The 22919-nt window shown below is 41.9% G+C and overlaps 1 protein-coding gene across 1 annotated transcript; it reads right to left on the bottom strand.

Moving 5' to 3' along the window:
- Positions 1-205: 205 nt before the first annotated feature.
- Positions 206-22436, bottom strand: Map3k8 (mitogen-activated protein kinase kinase kinase 8). The gene is made up of 8 exons (XM_090319098.1): positions 22226-22436; positions 17917-18275; positions 11149-11316; positions 10114-10375; positions 8911-9017; positions 3430-3582; positions 2633-2879; positions 206-1264 (listed from the first exon to the last, which is right to left on the bottom strand). Exons 2-8 carry the CDS (start codon positions 18250-18252, stop codon positions 1134-1136), a joined length of 1404 nt encoding a protein of 467 aa, XP_090175224.1. The 5' UTR covers positions 18253-18275; positions 22226-22436; the 3' UTR covers positions 206-1133.
- Between the last annotated feature and the right edge of the window lie 483 nt (positions 22437-22919).

Genomic DNA, 22919 nt, shown 5'->3' with positions numbered 1-22919 from the left:
CTCTTTTCTACTTCAGTGCACCAGAGGTTACAATACTTGCCAGTCAAACACAATGGCTTTATAGAGAAAAAGAGGAACACTAGATTTGCAAAGCTCCTAATTATTGTATTATATTTTTCCCTCCAATCACTTGACCCAATCCAATCTCAGCTGAGACTCAAACTCTATGATAATTAAGAAAAAGTACTGAATTTATTCAGTAGATTTGACCAATCACATTAGATGAAAGCGTTGGGTTTCACTTTGCGTAATGTAAAAAACATACTTTAGAAATACATCTTTTACAACGTTAAAAATATATAAGAAAGATTCATGAAGGCATTTGATATAAAACATACACAGTATGCTATTTTAATAAATATGCAAATGCTTTTAAGAAAATAGCCATATGAATTACAAAAGTAGAATTACCAAGAAGTTATAATAATTTACATTTTCTTAAAGGTCACATTTTGCATCCTTTGGGATGTACAGAGATTATGTGGTTTACACAGTTTTATCCACATTCAAAACATCATGTTTTAAATGTTTTAAGCATAGCATGTACAGTAAAAAGTGTTTCCATAGGAACATAACAGAAACTGTTACTAGTGGCCTGCTGTCTGATGGCTCCTATTTGATCAGCCATGTTTAAGACACTAGTTAAGCTTATTGCTAAACACTCAACTTGTTCTATTTACTCAAGATGCAATGATTTTTATTTTACACTAAAACTACTAACGAGGCTCGGAGTTACACATAATATGTACATCAATATACACAGAACCATTATTTTGAATCAAATGACTACTCTGTACTTACATAAGGATTAAGTATAGTAAACCTTCAGCTAACACTCTTATGACTGATGTTCTGAAAATGTCAACCAAAATGCACAGTCACCGGAAATGATCCTTCTATGAACTCTCCATTTTTTTTTTCTTGAGTCCCACCACCTGAGAGATGAGAACCTTGAGACTTGGCAGAGGAAACCAGTGTAGCTTCATAAATCAGACACACAGGGTCAGTTGGAGTCCCATGCATATGACCCCTGATAAAGAGTGTAATTCACTGTCCCAGAGTCAGTGAGGAGTCTGCAGTTCCAGCATCCACAGACAAACGCTGCTTCTGTTTGGAGCAAACAGTGCCATCTGTCAGCCATATTCCAGTGTTGGTGGGCCCCGAACAAGATTGAAGTAGCCAGCCAGGGCCCCAAGGTCTATGTAGAGAGAACGCTGTCGCTTGAACATCTCAGACTCCTCAGTGCTTCCAGTGCTTGAGGAATCTAGGAAGGGAAAATTAATAAAATAAATGCTAAGGAAATGTCATGCAGTATGTTCTCCTTCAGCAAAGAAGTCATTCTCCAGGGCCTCTCTCAACATGGTCCTGGTGCTGGGGTGATTTGCGTGACTTTGGGACACACTATGGAATACAAATAGACCAGACAGTTCAAACAGAAGTGCAGGGCCAGGAGTCTGGCCTAGTGGTAGAGTGCTTGCCTAGCATGTGCAAGAGACCTGGGTTCGATTCCTTGGTACCACATACACTGGAAAAGCCAGAAGTGGTTCTATGGCTCAAGTGGTAGAGCGCTAGCCTTGAGAAAGCCCAAGCACAGTGCTCAGACCTTGAGTTCAAGCCCTAGAATTGACAAAAAAAAAGAAAAGAAAAGAAAAAAATCTCAAACAGAAATACAGGAAGACAAAAAATAGGTTAGAAATCCTGGCATATTTTCCAATAGCCCAGGTGGTTTCCTGTGAAATCAATACAGAGAAATGCAAACAAGCATTCCAGGGCTGGCATGTGGGTTTAGAGCTGCATGGCTTAACAAAACAACAACCAAAAAAAAAATGGCTGCAAAGTAACAAGAATGGAACCCTTCTCCAGAGACGACATGACTTCCATACATGGAAAGCACTCACTGCTGGCCAGGAGATAAAGAAATGACAATGATGCAAGTTGACTTGTCTCAGCACTCTGGCTCTCCAGCGCCTGGAGGGGTTGACAGTCACAGACTGGAGGGGCTTGCCATACCTGAACACAGCAGAACCTCACGTTTCACTGACAGCAGAGCTGTCATGCTTAGCAGGCTTTCAAAGCCAAATGATATTTTCTACTGCATTTTTGTAACAAAAGGAACAATTTCCAATGACCATGTTACTTACATTTGCTTTAAAAAAAAAAAAGTGGGCCGGGAGTTTGGCCTAGTGGTGGAGTGCTTGCCTAGCATGCACAAAGACCAGGGTTCAATTCCTCAGTACCACATGTATAGGAAAAAGCTGGAAATGGTGCTGAGGCTCAAGTGGTAGAGCTCTAGCCTTGAATAAATCCAAGGACCATGCTCAGGCTCTGAGCTCAAGCCCAGCACTAGTAAAAAAATAAAATAAAATAAAATGTGATAATTTGGTGGCAAATGAACCAATTTAAAACAATATTCTTAAGGGTTTTCTTTGATGAGTTTCCCAACCAATGCATGGTACTCAAGCAGTCACCTGGACTCAAGCATTCCCTCTGCTTCAGCCTGCTGAGTAGCTAGGACACGGGCACATGCTACAGTGTCTGGTACTCTTTCATTTTCCCCTCTGGACTACATTAGAGGATTGAGGAGGACAGGGATAGAGATAGGAAGGGAACTGCATGCATCAGGGTGTCCTACCAGCAATGTTTTCTGGCAGCTCCAGCTCCTTCCTACTCAGTAGTCTTTTCCGCTCCAAGAGGGCAGAGTCCAGACTCTGACAGCGCGGCTGATCTTCTCTGGGGGGGTTCAGGGCTTCGTGTCTCAGTAGATCTGCGGCTCTCGGGCGGTGATTGGGGTTCCTCTCTAAGGCCGTTTCGATCAGTTCTCTCATGCCCCGACTGCAGTCATTAGCAATGTCTTCTAATGGAGGTGCTTGTTTGTGGATCTACCAACAAATCATCTCTCTTAGCATCAATGGTAAAGAAATGGGCCCTTAACCGGGAAAGCAAACTATTCACACCTTGAATGTAATTTCCTTTTAACCCCATGATCTTCAGTAAATATAGCTCAGATCCTTAAAAACCAAGTTAGATCATTTTTGGTTTAATGTTAACAAGAGGTGCATGCTGTATTACAGGTGTCATACTGGCTACCCATGAGGCTGAGATCTGAAGATCGTAAGTTCAAAGCCATCCTGGACAGGAAAGTCCATGAGACTCTCATTTCCAATTAACCACAAAAAGCCACAAGTAGAGCTATAGCTAAAGTGGTAGAGCCTTGAACAAACAAGCCTCAAGGACAGCACCCAGGGTTCAAGCCCCAGAATCAGCAGGAATTAAAAGCGAGGAGCATCCTCCCCAAGGAAACAATCTGTAGTCACCTCTCGCAGGTCGATATTCCACTCAGGAGTGGGAGTGGAAGGAGGTGAAGCAGCCGCTTCCACCTGCACGTGGAACTCCCCCCACCCACGCTGCCCCTCGATGCCCCTCACTTACTATGTACAGGTAGGAGGGATAGGCAGAGCGGGGGTAGCGCTTCACCCAGGGCGGGGTGCCCGTCTGCATGTGGATAAGCGTGGCCCCCAGGCTGTAGATGTCAGCTTTTGTGGAATGGCCTCTGCACAGGATCACCTCTGGGCTCATGTAAATCTGAAAGACATGTGGGAAATACCCTTCACCTGGGTCCACGACAGTGCCAGCTAATGGCTCACTCATCTCCACCACATCCATCGCATGCCTCATCCCTCTGGGAGAGAATGTCATTGTCATTGCTGGGGACCCTGATACTATGGAGAACACCCTTTAGACTAAGGAGCCAGGAGACACTTGCTGGAGCAGGAGTCTGAAGTCTGACAAGGAACGTTCCTTCTACAGACTGAACATACCACTGATCCAGTAAAGGGCCTAGAGCCAGGAACTCACCTGGGATGCTGCAAATACTGATCAGATGCAGTTCACCTTTCAACTAAAACATTACTTCATTTGCTATTTAAAGGATACTGTGAATATATTTATTTTTGTTTTGCCAGTCCTGCGGCTTGAACTCAGGGCCTGAACACTGTCCTTGGACTTTCTACCACTTTAGCCACAGCACTCCTTCCAGCTTGTTTTATGTATGTGGTACCAAGGAATCCAACCCAGGTCTTTGTGCATGCTAGGCAAGCGCTCTACCACTAAGCCAAACTCCGGACCCAAATATACTTCTTAACTGCACTGTTATCTCATTGTCAAATCTATTTATCTAAAGGTGCCTAAAGGTGGCCATATCCTGCAGGGTTTAGAAGGGAAGAGCTTGAAGAATTAAAGTCTAATGTTGCAAAAGTAGTCCTGAGCTGTTTCTGTGAATTCCCTCCATCTCCACCTATCATGGAATATAGGGATTGAGTAGTAAACTTCTGCCAGCTTAACAGTGGTACGTTCTATCTTGTTATAAGTGTCACTGCTGAATAAGTGTCGACTATTTTATGAATAGTTTTTCTAAGAAGTATTCATTTCTAAACTAAAAAGATAGGGTCAATACCCATAATCCTCAGGAAGCTGAGATCTAAGAAGTGCGATTCAAAGCTAGCCCAGGCAGGAAGATCCATGAGAATCTTATCACCAGTTAACCACCAAAAAAGCCAAAAGTAGAACTATGGCCCAGGTGATAGAATGCTTCAGAAAAAAAAAAAAGCTCAGAAACAGGTGCCCAGTCCCTGAGTTCAAGCTGCTAGATCAGCATCAAAAAGGGAAAAAAAGAAAGAACAAAGTAATCAACAACCTATTACGTTATGATTGGTACCAATACAGAACAGTTAATATACTAGTGAACTCTACAAGTTGAACGTTTCTAAATCTAAAGATACCAAATCCCAAATGCTCCCAGATCTAAAGCTTTCTAAGCAACATGCCACAGGGGAAACTTCCATGTGTAGACATAATCATGTGACAGGTCACAGAAAAATGCCAGTGCACTTCAAATACCATCTAAAATGACCTTCAAGGCTACGTCTATGGTACATAGAGCACATGTTAATTTTCTGCTTTAGGCTTGAGTTCCTGTTCCAAGGTCCTGATTATGATATATGTGCAAGTATTATAAAATCTGAAATACCAAGCTTTTCAGATAAAGGCTACTCAAGTTTAATTTAGCTTAAAAAAAAAAAAGGTTACACATGGTCATGTGACTATGAGGAAAGGGATTAGAGTTCCTGGAATACATTTCTGAGTAAATTAGTAGAGACGTAGCTGACAAAAAAAAATCTGGGGAAATTGCCCAGTTTCCCCACCCTAAGCCTGCTCAATTTCTTCTAAACTCACTTCCGGACAAGCTTCCTTTGGCTCTCAGCCACAGCTGAACTGAACTGCGTTCACAAACTTTGCCTGCAGCCAAGACATGGTATCTGATGGTCTTTCTTAATAATCACACAGTTAAAACAATAAATAAATGTAGGGCTTTGTACCACATAGTCAACAACAATGTGTTAAATACATAAAATTTTGCCAAAAAGGTGGATCACATATTAATTGCTCTTACCACAATCATATAACAGAGAGCAAGGACAGGACAGAGAGAGAGGGAGAGAAAGACAGTATATGTGAATGTGTGCTATCCTCTCTACAGAATGCCTCGTTCTTCCTACCTATCCCTACATCACATGGATTAAGCAAAAAGGAGTAAGTCTAATGGGCTGCAGCTGTGCACAGGTGGCTTTGAAGGGTCTATGCAACTCATACCTAAGCTGCCACTAGGATCCAGCCTGATGATCTTGGCGCTGTCCCTCGGGCAGTTATCCCAGAGCTCCTGCTTCCTCAAAATGACCAGAACAGCCAGCCCAGGGAATGTGGAGCTTGATTAGCAAGCACCCTTCAAGCTGATGCTACCAGGAGGCATAGGCAAGCACTGGTAGAATCTGGTAGAATTTTCATCCCCTCAGAATGGGCACTGGGGCAAAGAGACTTCATCTCACAACATGTTGCTTAGGAAAGGAGACTGTTTCTGTGCATACATGTGTATGTGATGTTATGTTGTTAATTTACAGATGGTAAAATCTGACTTGAAACTAAGAATTTTTGTAAAGGACCACATTAAGGAAGTAATTCTAATTTGTTATTTATATGCACTATTAATTCTTTCTTTGAACCATGTCACAAGGTAAGTAAATAAAAATCTGTAATGTTAATCCCTGGACACTCATGGATACAATATATTGCTTTGAATATGAATACAGAGAGATTGAGATAGATTAATTCTCAGTGAGCAGTGTTTTGGATTTGTAAGCTATACTTCAGAGATCAGAAAGAGACTTGGGCTACAACAATGGCCATGCATCAAGCTCTAATGGTAAGCAAATCTGTGTGGTTGACTGGCTAATTATATCTTATTAGCTCTTTCGGTATGATGAGTAAAAGCACGCTTGTTGAGAACTTTGATTGAGACTTTATAACCATTACCATGCTTCCCATCCAACTTCAAATAGCAAACGCAAGTTGATGGACAGAGTTTGTAAACACCAAAGCCAGTTCTGCCCTTCACGCAAGGAGTACTTTGTATACGTACTTCAGCTACAATACCTGATCTGAATACTATTCAGTTGTGAAATATGCCATTATTCCACATCTAAGGATCTTGCTAGAGAATCCCAGAAAGGAGCATGTGTTTCTCTGGCAATTACAAAATGTTCAGTTTGACCAAACTGCCAGGAATCAAAAGGTGCTTTCCATTTCTAATACCATATTTAGTTTATTTCTTACACGGCTCCAGGAAAAGGGTTGGAACACCACATATCTAAATTCCTGATTGATGCCAAAATATGCCAAGGCATTTTTCAAAGAAAACATGTCATAAGCATAAACTCTGACTGGATTTTGCAAAGGAGACTTAAGCTCTGGGGACAAAGAATGTTTGCCTAGCATGCATGAAGCCCTGGGTTCGATTCCTCAGTACCATGTACACAGAAAAGGCCAGAAGTGGCACTGTGGCTCAAGTGGTAGAGTGACTAGTCTTGGGCAAAAGAAGCTCAGGAACAGAGCCCAGATCCTGAGTTCAAGCCCCAGTTACAAAAAAAAAGAAAAAGACAAAGAAAAGACAAAGAAAAAGGAAATATCAGCTGTTTTCTCTTCTGAATATCTCAAAGATGACTATAAACAATCTTCTCCTGGTAGGTTTCAGGAAGGATGTCATTAAATATAAAAAAAAATCAGCCCACAGGGTCCCTTCAGCTACTCGGAGGTCTTTCATTCAAGTTAAGAAAAGGCTTCCAGAATCTAGCTGGAAAGGAAGATCTTAATTTTTTTGACCGTAGGTTAGTGCAGTGTTACACAAATGCCAGCTACTAAAGGTCGTCACTGGTTGGACTCCAAGACTAAGGAGGTGACTTCTGAGGCTGTCACACAGCCGGAGGCCTCTCTCTAATCCTCTTGGGTGCCTCCAGGGAAAGTAGACAGCAGCCTGAGTCTGGTTTTCCTCCTCAGCCACATCACAGCCTACTGAGAGCTCAACTTCCTTGTTGATCTCTTAACAAATTCAGGTCAATTTAGAAGCCAGCTTGGGAAGGGTAGATAGGAACAGGCTGATCAATGGATGCCAGGCTGCAGTTCTGTAAGGAGTAAAAAGTTCTGCTATGTACTGCACTGCACAGGAGAGTGACCCACCGAGAGCCATGTGCTTTGTGCCTATTTAAAAAGCTAGAAGAAAGAATTTGATATTGTCACCATAAAGAAGTGACATGTGTTGGGGAAGACAGGGTTAGCCTGATTGTACAACATGTACGCATTGTATTCAAACACTATGTGATACTCTCATCCCAGATTTTAAAAAAAAATGAACTTAAGCACAAAATAAACACCAAATTGATGTGTTAGAACAGCTCTCTAAACTATTAGTTAAGTTAAATAGATCTTCCCATCAAACAGTGGGGACCAGCAGAATCCTATCAGCCTCAAAAAGGTCCCCTGGCACTTACACTAGCCTATCTCAAGGAAGATACCAAGACTAAATATATTACTAATATATTTACTAAATATATTACTAATGAGCCTATGAGAGCATTTCCCAGAATCTCATTTAGATTCAGAAATGTTTTTTTTTTCCTCTTCTGTTCATTCACACATGAGTTAAACCTTACATTAACTCCTTCAGATAAACTATATTTGTGCTCAGGACTGTTTTATAGTTTTTAAAAATAGTTATAATGTAGTTTTATTATAGTATCCCAGGATGAAGACAGTTCTTAATAGTTAGCCCTCGAGAAATATGGTTGACTGGGAGACTACATTTATGAAGGCTTTAACTGAACTAAAATTTCTAGTATTAGCCACAGTAATATTTTAATAATGTATTACTCATGTTAAAAAGTTGCATAGCATTCAGACCTTAGATTTTTTTTAAAAAAGGGTTTAAGTCTGAGATGTACCAGTAACTGGGTAACTTCAGACATTTTGCTTTCATTTCTTCAAGCTTAATTGATTAATGTAAAAAATAAAAGAATAATAATGATGAGTGTTATCTGCTATAATGACATTAACCAATAACACAGCTGTTAGAAGGATTAAATAATATGACTCAAAGAAGTGTAAAACTTACTAGCATACAGTTAAATTATAATTCTGTGGTTGTTTTGAAAGCTAAATAGTGAAAATGCAAGCTGAGGGTCCTTTATTTGAAAATGCCGACAAGAAGGAAGTATATCAGCTTTAGGAGCTCTTCGTATTTTGGAATATTTGCACAGACCATTCCTTACCTGGTTTTTGAGATCAGGGCATCTATACCAGTATTACATTGTTTCTAAATGTTGATAGTGTAATGGGAAACATTATAAATATCACCATGCATGAGAAACACTAGCACACCCAGAAAGTGCTTTTTAAACGTCTTCTAATGACATCAATGACTCAATGCATACTTTGACTCAAAGAAGGCTTTGTTCTTGCCCACAGAAATGCTAGAACATGCTTTTTTCACTCTCAAAAAGAGACTTTTACATGAGCATTAATTACCTCTGTTCCTCGAAGGTCCTTGGGAAAATAGATATCTCCAGTCATCTGAACACTTAGACCAAAATCCACCAAAACAGCTTTTGTAGACATGAAAACAATGTTGCTAGCTGCAAGGAGAAATTGATAACCTATGATTATTTATATAACCGTACATAAAATGAAGCCATCAACTACAACAATAAAGAGTCCCAAATCAGAACTGAAGGAAATTGCTCTCCCCAGTGCAATGGGTATGCTATTTCCAAAAGAGACACATCTTCCTCTTTAAATCTGGCAGGAATCTGCCAATGTGAATATAAATGGTAACAATAATAAGAGCTGGGGTTTCAATGCAGATGATGATACATTAAGCATACACACATAAAGTACCAAGTACCCCTCTAAAACACCTATTTCTTTCCCACTAAAAGTTGGGCTAGTTCAATTTAGTGCTAGATACTGAATCACTTCTTCATTCTAAGAGACAGAAAAGGCTTATAGACTGGATCACTGTCAAAGTAGCATTCAAACTTAAAAATCTGCTTATTCCGCAGAAGTATAGCTGTAGCTACATGCTTGTGGCATACCCTATAATCCTAGATCCTCAGGAGGCTGAGATTTGAGGAGCACAATTTGAAGCCAGCCTGGGAAGGAAAATCTCTGAGACTCTTATCTCCCACTAGCTATTACAAAGCTAGAAGTAGAGCTGTGATTCAAATGGTAAAGTGTCATCCTGGAGCAAAAAAGCCAAGCAAGAGTAAGAGTCCCAGAATTCAAGCCCTTGTACTGGCACCTAAAACAAAACAAAATGACTGTGCGTATAAGTTCCTTTTAAAGTGTGTGTGTGTGTGTGTGTGTGTGTGTGTGTGTGTGTGTGTGTGTGTGTTTTAAGATGCTGGGGATGGAACCTAGGCCTTTTACATGTTAAATAACTGCATATCCACTGAGTCACAGCCCTAACCCTAAATTACTATTCTGGAAGTCTTTGATCCTAAGAGCACAGGTAATGTATCTAATAGATGTGTCGCTGGAATCTGCACTACAGCTGGATAACCGTCTGGAAAACTCTAGACCCTTAGACTTGTCTCAGGAGCACAAAGGAGGAAGGTAAATTGAAGTTCCAAAGAAGCTAGTCTTCCTTTCCACTAAGAGTTGAGACCACATGGGCTCCAGACCTACTAAGGCTCTTTATATCCAAGTGTTATACAACCCCTAGATACGTACGTTTAATATCATGATGAATCACTTTCTTGGAGTGCAGAAAATCAAGTCCCTTGAGAACATGCTTCGCCACCCAAATAATTTCAAATTCTCTCATGGGTCCACAGCTCTCCAGCTTCTCTAGGACAGACCCTCCCTCACCAGCTTCCATAAACAGGTGAACAGTGTCACCCCACAGGACAGCGCCATACAACTCAGCAATGTTCTCGTGTCGGAAGCAAGCCTGGATTTCCACATCAGACGGCTTAAACTGATCTACAGGGATCTAGAACACACAAGCAAGATTCTTCACCTCAGAAAAAGTAGCAGGGAAAAAAAATACACAAGTAGACACCCTCCAAGGTGACTTTGAACTACTTGAAATGTTAGAATGTTTACCTCAGATCATCTTCAGCTTTAGGTATAAAAGTCAAAACAGGAACATTTTTTAAAAAGTGAGTAGTACTATTTTCATTTAAGATACAGAAATTCAACCAAGGTTTTCTAAATCTCTGTTTCTCAGCCTGACCCCCTACCTACCAGACAGGGGGGGGAAAGAAGCATACAGCTTTACTCTTCCATTATAGAACTCCTCTCCAAGTAATGATCTTATCCAGGCTGTTATACCCACCAATAACATTCCTTTAAGTAGATTAAGAATAACTTAGAACCAGATGCCAGTAGCTCACATCTGTAATCCTAGTTAGTCAAGAGGCTGAGATATCAGGATCCTCGTTTGAAGCCAGCTGGGACCAGAAAGGCTGTGAGACTCTTATGTCCACCCGACCACCAAAAAGCCACAATGAAGCTGTGGCTCAACTGGCAGATCACTAACAATGAGTGAAAAGACTAAGGGCCAGAGCCCAGGTTCTGAATTCAAGCCCCAGGATCTAAATAAATAAAATAACTTGGCTTTAAAACAGATATGTAGTAGCCCAAAGCCCACAGATAGCCAGCAAATGCCTTGATGTAGGAAACCAAGGTAAACTTCAGTATATACACCATTGTGCAATGCAAATGAAAGCTACAAAGTCACATAAGCAGTGTAAATACACATACCAGTTTACACGCCATCCTTTTCTTAGTCTTCATGTCTTGAGCTAAGTACACTTTCCCGAAGGCTCCCCGAGGAATGAAATCGGAACCAATGTTCCTATAAGTCAGTTTCCACGGAATAAGGAGAACATCAGAATCTATTTGGTAGCGTCCATTCTGGGGAGTGATCACCTATGAGAAAATACAAAGACAGGAAGATGAAACTGTCCACAAAGTTTTCCTTTTCTAAGGCCCACTCAATGGAAGCAGGTTATTTCAGAAGCCTCTGTACACACAGCATTTAAAATTAATAGCCCTGTGTGTAATTCTGACACTATACAGACTATATTTAGAACTTGATGAAGACAGAGAAAGCATGTAACAGACACAGATCTCTGGTCTGACCTGGTCTTATTTCCCAACACTCATGAGTAATTAATTGCCAAATAGGACTCAAGTATGTACCTAAGGAAAATAACTAGCATGACTCAAAGACTAAAAACAAAGGTTGCAACTGCACAGGCAGGTTGACTTGTTTCTATTAAGATGCGCTAACCTGTTTGTCTGCATGGCCCTTACTCACATATGAAGCATAAACAGGTCAGAGAGCATGGAAATTCACTGAGGACCACAGAGGGCGGTGAAAAACAGAGAGGATGCTACCGCCATGAGTTGGCGATGCTACATAAACAAAGTAAGAGCAGAATTACTTATCTTGATTTACTCATGTGACATTTACTATGTGCCTAATGCCTGCACTGGCACTGGGTTTGGTGCTGAGGATGCAGCCATGAACAAGAAAGAATCATGGTCCATGATCCCTGAGGGGTTTGTGGGGAAGCAGATAATCAGAATCAAAGCTTTCAGAAATGATGAACTCGGGGCTTAGATGTAGCTGAGTGCTGGAGAGGTGGGTTTGATTCTCAGCACTAGAGAGGAAAACAAAAACAAAAGACAACAACAACCACAACAAACAACAGCCAAAAGCAAAAGTCACCTCAGAAAAAAATTAGGCAAATAAAAATTAAACTCGTCAACTAAAAAATGATGAAATGCATCCCGATAGCAATGTATGCTATAAAAATGCATGCACCTGGCAAAAGTGCATAAGATTAAAGATTTATGTATTTCACAGAAGAGAAAATAGAACTCAAGCTAGGCACAGGTGGTTCACACCTGCCCTCGTAGCTCCTCAGGCAGCTGAGCTATGAGGATCAAGATTCAAAGCCAGCCTGAGTAGGAAGCTCTGTGAGACTCTTATCTCCAGTGAACCACCAAAAAGCCAGAAGTAGAGCTGTGGCTCAAATGGTGGAATGCCAGCCTCAGGCAATAAAACTAAGGGACAGCTCTCTGGCTTAAGTCCTAGTATCAGGGTATGCATGTACACATGAATCACACACACACACACACACACACACACACACCACACACACCAGTAGAACTCCACTTTTAAATTATAAAAAGGAAAAATAATCATACTTAAAATGAAAACAAATGAGTCTGATGGTCCATGGGAAATATTACCTGGAACACAGTCCTTTAAAAATTGTCTATAAAAGGTTTGTTGTTGTTTTTCAAAGAATAACTTGTCTCCCAAAGTATCAGTTTCCTTCTAAAATATAATGAGCAGTATGATGGCTTCAGATTATGAATTCTCCGAAGTCAATAAGCTATTTCAAGCACAGAAGCAACCCAAGGGGACTATGGAAAACCCCAAACCCACCCAGAGGAGAAGAATAAACACCTGATTCAGCAACAGATTCCTAGGATTTCTCTTTGGCCATTACTGTCATAGTAACTGGAAGGGTGAGTCACGAGGCCTGCTCTATTGCTAATGTTAGCCACACATCCCACAGACATGTGCTATTAGTCAGTGAACGAGGCAGAGTATAATCATTAATATTTAGAAACGCGAAGTCGCTAAAGTTTAAATATTTACTGAGTGCTTCTGCTGTGTGGCACCCTTTACAGGGCCCTAGAGGGGATACAGACAAGGACAGGCCATGGTCTTGCCTTGGGTGAAACATCATCTTTCCACAGGTGTCTATCACCTCCAGTACTAGAGACTTCCTTCTGCAGCATCCTGTGTACTTCCTTCCTCATTTAGACAGAACCATGCACTCAGCACTAATTGATGGCACCTTTCTTACTGTTATAAACAGATCCAATTTCGCTGCAGCCCCCAGACAACCATTCCAGGTTCTAAATCGCCTTCATCAAAGTTTTACTTTTGTCTAAATTAAATCTGCTCTCTAATTCTGCCCAACAGGATAGAAGATATTAATAGTCCTATATCAAGAGCCACTTAAGGGACCAAATGTGGCACCCAGACTTTATCTCATCAAAGTCTGCCACTGTCCTCCGAGATAAGGACTATTTTAATCTCTGTTTCACGGATGAGGACACCAACTTCAGGAGGTTAAGTAACCCAATGGGATTTGCACTCAGGTCTGTCTAACACGACAGACTAGTTTTCAGTCTTCACATAAATGTCTAGGGTGCTTCAAAGCCTTGCAATCATAGGTTAAGCTATGATGCAAACCTAGTTACTAAAACCTTGCATTTACATGCCAGTGAGTACACCTGAGCCTTTGCCGATCTCTTTGCCCCAAATTTACCTGCCATGGACCTTGCTGTGTGCATCTAGTGTTTTCCACCAGGCTCTGAGCTTACCTGGTGCTGTGGTTCTGCAACTCTGCAGAACTCCTGGTTCTTCCTTTATCCTCAGACATTTCCCAGGTAGATCTGATTTGTTTTAACTGTCCTTTCTCCAGGCATCACCACATAATTGGACAGCACTATTGATCTCTACTAATGTTTCATCTTAACCAAAATCATCTTAAGTGCAGGCTTGTAAGCTCTCTTCCTCATCCAGGTATTTGTCTGCTAAACTAAATTATCCTGGACCAGGACACAGGATATTACTGCTTTGAAATAGATGTGATCCTGACCTATATTCAAGGCTATTTATATAGCCTTGCAGGTTTTACAATATTGGAAGGACTGTTGTAGGGGGGAAAAAACTGTATATTAACACCACTGTATATTACGCCTACATTCAGGACCTGCTCTCTGTATTAAACAACAGCCCTGTAAATGCTATATTTACTGGTGGGTAAACTAAGGCATCAAGGGATGAAATAACTAGCCCTATATATCACATAGCCAATCCACAGTTCAGAGGTAAGCTGGCATACCCAGGCACTTTAATTACCAGCCCACAGCCTTCCCTATTACTCACCATTATAGACCTTTTGTTTTCAGCCCAATAGTAGGACTAAATGGAAGGGCAAAGAGGAAGTCAGAGATGGATTTCAATCCTACATAAAGAGGAAGTTTCTTAGCAGAATTCAACAAATAGGACTAGCCATTATCAGAGATGATCGGTCGGTTATCCAAACATCAGAGAAGAGAGAGAGAGCTGAACCCAAGTATTTTCAGGGGTCTCCAATGGTGAGAAGCCCCAACTCCATGACTAAGCCCAAGGGAACACCACTCAGCACCTCACAGCAGCGTCTATCAGTTCTTTTGGGCCTCTGGCTCTAGATACACCCACGGGAGTTGAGTGTCCCCAAGACAGGTTATCAAACAATCATTTGAAAATAGCTTTGTGCTGTAACACAGAGCAATTCCTTGGTTAATCTCCCAATGTTCTTTCCTTGGATCTTTCTGGGTGTCAGTGGAATCCTTAACAACTATATTTAGGAAAATAGCTAATATGCATATGTACACACATACACAGAGCGCCCATTCAATATGCCTATGCTTTGGGATATTTTTGTAATTCATGGTTCTCCACCCTGACTAATTAACTCTGCAGCACTGTGGTTGTTGCCTGCTTAGAAACTCCAGATCTCTGTGCCCCCATGCCTTTTCATATGCTTTTCCCTCCATCTGAGACACTCTCCACTTCAACTAACTGAATACTTCAGACCTTGGCTTAGGTAACAATTCTTCCTGGAAGCCTGTGCCCATGCGAACATTCTCTCGTACCCCACCCCACAACCACGGCCTGGAGAGGCATCTTGCCCGAGCTTTCCCAGAACCATCGAGGTGTATTTGTACTAGGACTGAGCACACTGTGTGATAATTGCCTGGTCACATGCGCTCTACAGTGAGCTCCTTGCAGCATAGGCCATTCCAAACTCCTTTTGCTGGCACCTGGAACTGGAGCGGAAGCAGTATAGCAGCTGAACGATGAATATTTGAATGAACATTTTCCATCTCTATGTAGGTATACTTTACAGAAAAGGTTAGACAGGAAAGTGGAAGGAGGTAGATGACATGATCTTGACCAAAGAATGGGTCCACAGAGGAGGACAGAAATTGAAAAGCAAGCCCTGTTTGGCTAGGGTCAGAGATAACAAGCATAGATGCATACTCATGAAGCACAGAGCTATGACAGATTATTACCTGTCACAAGGATGTAGTTAAAATTTGACATCTGTGACAGGGAAGTTAACCATTATCTCCACATTATAAAATCTTCCTCTTAATTTATTCTCTTGTTCAGTCTTCTTGTTTTCTATTTTCTTATCTTTAAATGATCTACTCTTTCCTTCTCCTGCTTCTATTTTGCAGTCCTGGGGACTAAACTCGGGGCATAGTGCATGCTAGGCAAGCACTCTACCATTGAATATCACACCCAACCCTTTGGATCACTGATTTGTTTTTAAAATAAGAGTTTCTCACTGGCTTTACTCTGGCTGGCCTCAAACCACAATCTTCCTATCTCTACCTCCCCAGTAGCTGGGATTATAGACATGTTCCATCACACCAACACCTGATCCCCTAAAATGTTATATATTACATATTATTATATTTTAATATATTACATAATAATATGACATTCTATTATATATAAATGTATCAATAAATATTACTTAAAGTTTTCAAGATTCCTGCCTTGGTAGTGTGTACTATTATTAAATTTTATTTCTCATACACAACCTGGGATGTTTGGTAGAAAAATAACATTTCACCTTTACCCTTTGCTGATAAAGCTTTTGCTTCTTTTTATGTCTTAGTTTTTCACCTTTTCTGCATTAGCCTTTCTGGTCCCTTCTAAAATGACATATTTAAGAAACTGCAGGAGCCTATTTCTATTTCTTCATAGTTTTCCTAAGTTTCCTGGTGAACACAGTGCAATTTTCATCAGACTGACAGCTAAGGAAATGGTTGACTTCCTAAATGTATACCTCCAAGCAAAAACAATTTAATTCTAAATCCTTACATTCAACAAATATTAAAAGGAAATACATGAAAATTCTGTCACTGTGCATGGGTACATTACTTTGAACCACAGTCCTCCAGCAATATTTGCCTTTGTTGAGATTAAAACTCAGGGCTTTGACCAGACTAAACATGCCCTCTACTGATTCTTACCTCCAGCCCTTCTTTAGCTTTAAAAAAAGAAAAAGACAGGTAGGTATGGGTCTGAGCACAAACAAGTACTTCCCATTTGCAAAAGGCAGTAGTATTCTCAAGGCAAAGTAGTCAGTTACCCACTTGGTAGAACTGGTCTAAGGGAAGCCATACAATATTAATACAAAGTACCATCTTCTTCCTCAGTGAGCCAAACATAACTGACTTTTAACAAAACAACTCAAGAAATAGCTGGCCTAAATTACTGTGTTGTTTTTCATTAAATGAATATGGAATGCAAAAATAACAAAATAATTAAGGTACTCAGTTCATTTAGCAAGGACTTAATTCCCAGCAAGGACCATTCTGCCACTTGGACACACCAAAGCCAAGAGTCACTTTCATCAACAAGCACACTTTACAGATCACCACCTACTCCTCTGCAAACTGTTCTTTTTATGAAATTAGATCACCTTTAGCTAACACCTGCATTCACCTCTGACAGAGGGCCTGGCACACCTAAACACACCACCCCATTGACTACTGTAACCACTCAATGTTTTGGATTAATCTGCATACTTGGAATGACTAAGTAATTACATCATTTGTTACTCAAAGCCAATTAAAGAGTGAACCTGTGGATTAGCTGTTTAACCACCTACAAACAACACTTCTTCAAGGACTAAATTCAGTTAACATTGTTATTCTGTTTCAAGATGTCCAAGGAGAGAAGGAACAAATAACTCAGGCTTTTAAGGTATCACATTTTATTTCACTCTCATTTGAAGGATTTATATTAAGCTTTTCTTTTCTATAAAAGCATGCTAGGTGCCAGTGGCTCAAGCCTGTAATTCTAGCTACTCTGAAGGCTGAAATATGAGGATAGAGGTCTGAAGTTAGCTCAGGCAGGAAAGCCAATGAGACACTTATCTCCAATTAACCATCCAGAGGCCAGAAATGGAGCTGTGGCTCAAGTGGTAGAATGCCAGCCATCCTTGAGTGAAGTGCTAAGGAATAGCATTCAGGCCCTGAGCATAAGTCCCACTACTGGTACAAATATATATATATATATATATATATATATATTTAATAATATATAATTTTATATCAATGATATAAAATATAATCTTATTACTAATATAGTCTTATATATGATTATGATTATTACATAATAACATATATTTGTTAAAATTCATTCTCAAGGGCTGGTAGGGTGCTTATCTCACGCTTTGTTCTTAATTATTTATTTGCGAACTAAAGCTAAATTATGATTGAGAGTCTTTGAATGGAATTTTTCATGAAGACTTTTGATACTGTGAAGAAGTGATTCTTAGCAAAAATTACACATTTTAGAAGCAGGTCTATATGCCAACCTAAAGCATGTTCAAATGCTCTAACAGGCACTGATCAGAAAAAAAAAGTACATACCATGTTTAATAAAATCCCCGATTCTTGTGGTCGGTGTCTACAGAAACACTTTGAGGTATTAGATATATGGTTTGCAAAAGCTAATAAATCTTCCACAGTTCCATATCTGACAGACGACAGCCAAGACCCTTCTTGGCCACTGAGCAGCAGAGATTCTGAATGCTCCTCATTTTCATTCCTGTCGGGGCACATGGTCATCAGACTAGGCTCATAAACCGCTGGCTCTTCACTTGTGTAGAGATTTTCCATGATGTCTATTACATCCGACACATTTAAATGTTTGATTAATAAATCAATTTCTTCTTTATTGTCACTTCCAGTGCTCATGTACTCCATCACTGTGGCGTTTCCTGAAGAGTCTACAAAAGAATATATACAGTTCGTTTACTAAATCTGTATTTTGCATCAGACACCATTGGGCCAGGAAAGGGAACGGGCCTCTTTATTTTTTGTTTATAAAATTGTATCACAGCCAGGCGTAGGGGCTCAGGCCTATAATCCTAGCTACTCAGGAGGCTGAGATCTGAGGATCAAGGTTCAAAGCCAACCCAGGCACAAAAGGACCTGAGGCTTTTATCTCCAATTAGCCTCTATGAAACTGGAAGTGGGGCTTGGCTCAAGGGTAGAGTGGTAGCCTTGAGCTCAAGAGCTCAGGGACAGCACCCAGGCCAAGTTCAAGCCCTATGACCTCCACACACAAAAAAATGGTATCTCTTTGTCAGCAGGAGTTGTGAATTTAAGTGGGCAGCAGTATCCATTTGAAAGGGACCTTAACTTGGCTCCCTTGGCTGGGGGAAATCTGAGATCCCAAGAGCTTGCTCACTGTGGCATCAGCTCAGCAAGAGCTACTGCAAACAGACTTTCACTAAACATTAACACCATGAAAAGCAGAGTGGCCTAGGAGTCACTGAAACGGAGGTTCCCTGCTCTTCCCAGCTCCCAATCTAGCATATTCTAGGGGCTCCCCAAAGTCACACCCTGGAAAGGATCACTATGGCTTTTATGCCTAAGGTGACTTTAAGGAGAGAGAATCACCTGTGTAAATCCAGGAAATAAGCAAATAAAATTCAAACAAGAAAAAGAAGAGGCAGAAGAGTGTACCAGCCTGTGTGTGTGTGTGTGTGTGTGTGTGTGTGTGTGTGTAGTGTATATATACATACATATGTATACGTATATATACATATGTATGACTATATGTATGTGCATTTATATATGTATATATCTATCTATATTTGCTTTATTTGTTTCTTTTTAGCAGTCCTGGGGCTTGAACTCAAGAGCTGGGTGCTATCCTCGAGCCTCTGTGTACTCAAGGCTAGCTCTCTACCACTTGAGCCATTTCTGGCTTTTTTCTGAGTTTTACTGGAGATTAGAGACTCATGGACTTTCCTGCCCTAGATGGCTTCAAATCATGATCCCTAGATCTCAGCCTCCTGAAATCTAAGATTACAAGCATGAACCACCAGCATCCAGCCTAAAATATATTTTAACCTCAGGAAACCTAAGAATGTGAGGTTGTTTCAAACTACCCTCATGTAAATGAATTAAACAGTCCCCTCCCCCACGCCGCTCTTCCAAAAAAACCAAAAAACAAAAAACAAACAAACAAAAAAAAAATGAAGGCAGCAGACCGGCATCCTAGCTTGGCCAAAGATTAGTATGGGAAAGGAGATTTGTTAATCTTTCTTAATTTCTTTCTTAAACTGTGTTTTCAGTTGTTCTCTCCTAGGACCAGGACTTCAAAGTCCCAGAAGCCAATTTACTCTCTACATCAATGAACCACTGAATAGGAAAGCCATGTCTATGGTAAGTAAGGCCCAGATTAAGATCAAGTGACTGCATTCACCCAAATTGCATTTTTGCTCTTCTACACAATCTGGTGCCACAACCACAGAGCAGTAGATATGAAGGTAAAGCAAGGTAAAAGGTGACATCATTCCTCAGATCAGCACAACTCAACTCCATTCTGGAAAAGGCAAGATCTAAGTGAAAGCATGTCTAAATTCAACTACTTAGCTTCCTCAGAAAGCACGGACCTACTCTGAAAGATATCTCAGGTTCCTAAAAACACAAACTGGGCTAAGCATGTAGATCAGTAGAGGTGCAGCAATTTCCTAGCATGCAGGATCCCCTGGATTCCATCCCCAGCATCATCAAAGCAAACAGAGAATTGAAAGAATTAGACATGTGATACTCTGCCAATGCCGGCCATGCACATCCATCATCTAAGAATTGCGGTTCAAAGCTCCAGGAAGTTCTCCCTCTACCCTGGTAAAGAGCTGCCCGCTGCTTAGCCAAAGGTAATTCAGATTATCATTATGATACCCAAGGGTCACTTTCAGATATATAAATTGTATCTAGGCAAGCTGTCTATCTTATGTCCTACAACCTAATATTCCTCTAGACTCCAGACTGAGGTCACATCACCTGCAGGCTGAGGGACAAACACCTCACCTCTTTGCACTTCCATTTCCAGTATCTGTGAAACAGAATTAATAACAGCATCATCCTTTCAGCTGGCTGAAAGGATTAAATAAGTTCAAGTTCACATGCATAAACTTGCCTGCCCCCTCCTGCTACACAGTAAATCAACAGCCATCTGTGGCTATGTTCTGGGTTTCAGTCCTGGCTATGTAGGTACTACCTTAGTCTCCTTTCTCTCAGTGGAATGTAGCTACCTCTTCCCCAGTCTTCTGGGGAAGAAGTGGGAGACTGTGATTCAAGTGTTTGGCATCTCTGGAGTTAGGAAGCAGACTTCTGTGTTAAAGGACCAACATTTGACTTTGGTTTCACAGAACCATTTAGTTGCAGTTTCTACTTCTAGAATAGGCTAAGAAAAGCAGAAGTTCAAACAACAACTGTCTACAGCCTCCAATGTCTGAAAAAAAAAATCAAAGGCTTGTGGACTGACATATCAAAATGATGATTTCACAGGAAGTTTTTTCCAGTGCTGACTTGACTCCAAAAAGAGAAGGGAAAAAAAGGTCTGGGCAACTGAACTTCCTTCAGCTCAATCGAACTTTATCAGAAAGATCAGCTTTGACATTTAAATCCTAGAGAAAATCTGAAGCATGTGTGAGTAACAGTAGGAGGTAAGATACACTCATCCTTCCAGCCACCGGAAGAGAGGAAGGGGGAGCCAGAGGGAGATTAGGGCACGTAGGGGGAGGAATGTTTGGCACCGAGATACTTTACTTAGCAACCCATGGCTTCAGTCACATTGATCTTCACTATCCAGCAACCTTGCTGATTGGTCCGGCAGCTAAATAGCCCTGCAAAAATCCTCAGTACTTTCTCACCTTAATTAAGCAAATACTAATAGTTTACCAACTGACAACATCACTACCCACCTAGAAGACATTCCAGCTCAGCAACCAAGACTTTCTGGAAAAGATTTCCCTGGATGTGATTCATAATAATTTCTACTTCCCAAACAGCGCAGAAACATGTCAATTTTAGAAACACAAAGCTGTTCAAATACAGTCTACAGTACTGAAACTGGACTTCAAAAATAGTAACCTGTAATAAATGTCAAATTATATTAGAAGTTGGTGATAAAAATCAAGAAACTTAACTAAAAGTATAATCATCTTGGCTACTTTTATAACAGTAAGGAAATGAATGTAAGAGTAAATGAGAATGGCCAAGATTTCAGGCAAGATTACAAAGCCTGAGCTTCTGCCCGACACTACAGGAGTATATCTGTGTTACTTCTCATTTAAACGGTCTATGTTCATTATGATTTTTGCCATACAGTACATTGCCCCTTGGGGCGCGTCCCTTAACCGAATTTTGTAAATAAGAAGACTCAGAAAGATGCCTTCTGGAAGTGTAGAATCCAAGCCACTCTGCTTCAAGATTTCTAAATGCCTCTGTACCGTCTTGTTTTCTTATACGCCACGGTCCTTGGGGCTCGTTTGTCAGAACTGACCGCACACTAGGCGGGACCGTGCCATCAGAGCGTCACCTCGCACTGGGTGCCACTCTGCTAGGCAAATACAACTCCATCCCCAGCGGTGTCAAGCAAGTGCGTTCGCACCCTAGCTGGTTTTTTTTTCCTCTCTGTTTCCATCAAGAGCAATTCCCCCCACAACCCCCCCCCACACACACACACCCCTGCTGTACCCAAATCCGTGTTTGCACCTCCCCGCAACCCTGCCCGTCCAGGCTTCTTGCCTAGGATAAACGCATCCATGGTCAAGGCGGATAGCAAGCAAACGGGACCTCCAGCAGATCCCCCCCCACCAACTCCAGAAAGACCCCCCCTCCAGACAGACGCCCCCTCCGCGCCTCCCCACGGGGCACTCACCCAGTCTCAGCAGGACAAGTGCAGCCGTCCAGGCGGCGTCTCCCCAAGTCCCCGCGCACTGCCCAGCCAGTGGATCCGGGAAGGAGGAGGAGGAAGGGGGCGGAGTCGCACCTCGATAACCTCTTGCGCAAGGTGCTTTCCAGCTGTGCCTGCCCGCTGCAAGCGCCGGGCGCCTCCGCCGACCGAAGCGTAGGGTCGCCGGCGGTGGTGGTCACGTCCCTATCATCCCTCGGAGTTCTCCCGTCAGCGGCGGAGGGAACTTTGTTATTTATTTCTACGTGGGAACTCCCGAAATATCCAGGAAAGACGAGATCCAAAAAGACACCCCCCCCAAACTCTGGGGTACCTGCGGCCTCCGTGCGCCCCCGTGGGTCGAGCGCACCAGCCGCGTTCCCGGGACAGCTGGGCGCGCAGCTGGTGGCCGGCCTTCGGCAGCCGGGCAGACTGGGGCCCTGGAGTCCAGAGGCAGGAGCGGGAGCCAGGGCAACAGGCCCGGGAGCGAGGCGCGCCGTCCTGACCCTGGAGGACGAGTGCGCCCTGGGCGGCCCGAGCGCGCGGACCGTGCTCGCCCGCCCCTGACTCACGGCGTCTGATCCGGCCCAGGGGCGGCGCAGAAGACGCCAGCCACCGCCTCCCCGCCTTTTCCATTTCCTCTTTCGCTCCGTAAACAGAAAGGGGCCGTTGGGTTGCAAGG

This window comes from Megascapheus bottae, chromosome 26, assembly GCF_031878675.1.
Source record: "Megascapheus bottae isolate mThoBot1 chromosome 26, mThoBot2.hap1, whole genome shotgun sequence".
In the NCBI taxonomy this organism is placed as follows: Eukaryota; Metazoa; Chordata; class Mammalia; order Rodentia; family Geomyidae; genus Megascapheus; species Megascapheus bottae.
The sequence above is the reverse complement of the archived record's forward strand: the minus strand, read 5'-3'. Positions and strand labels throughout refer to the sequence as shown.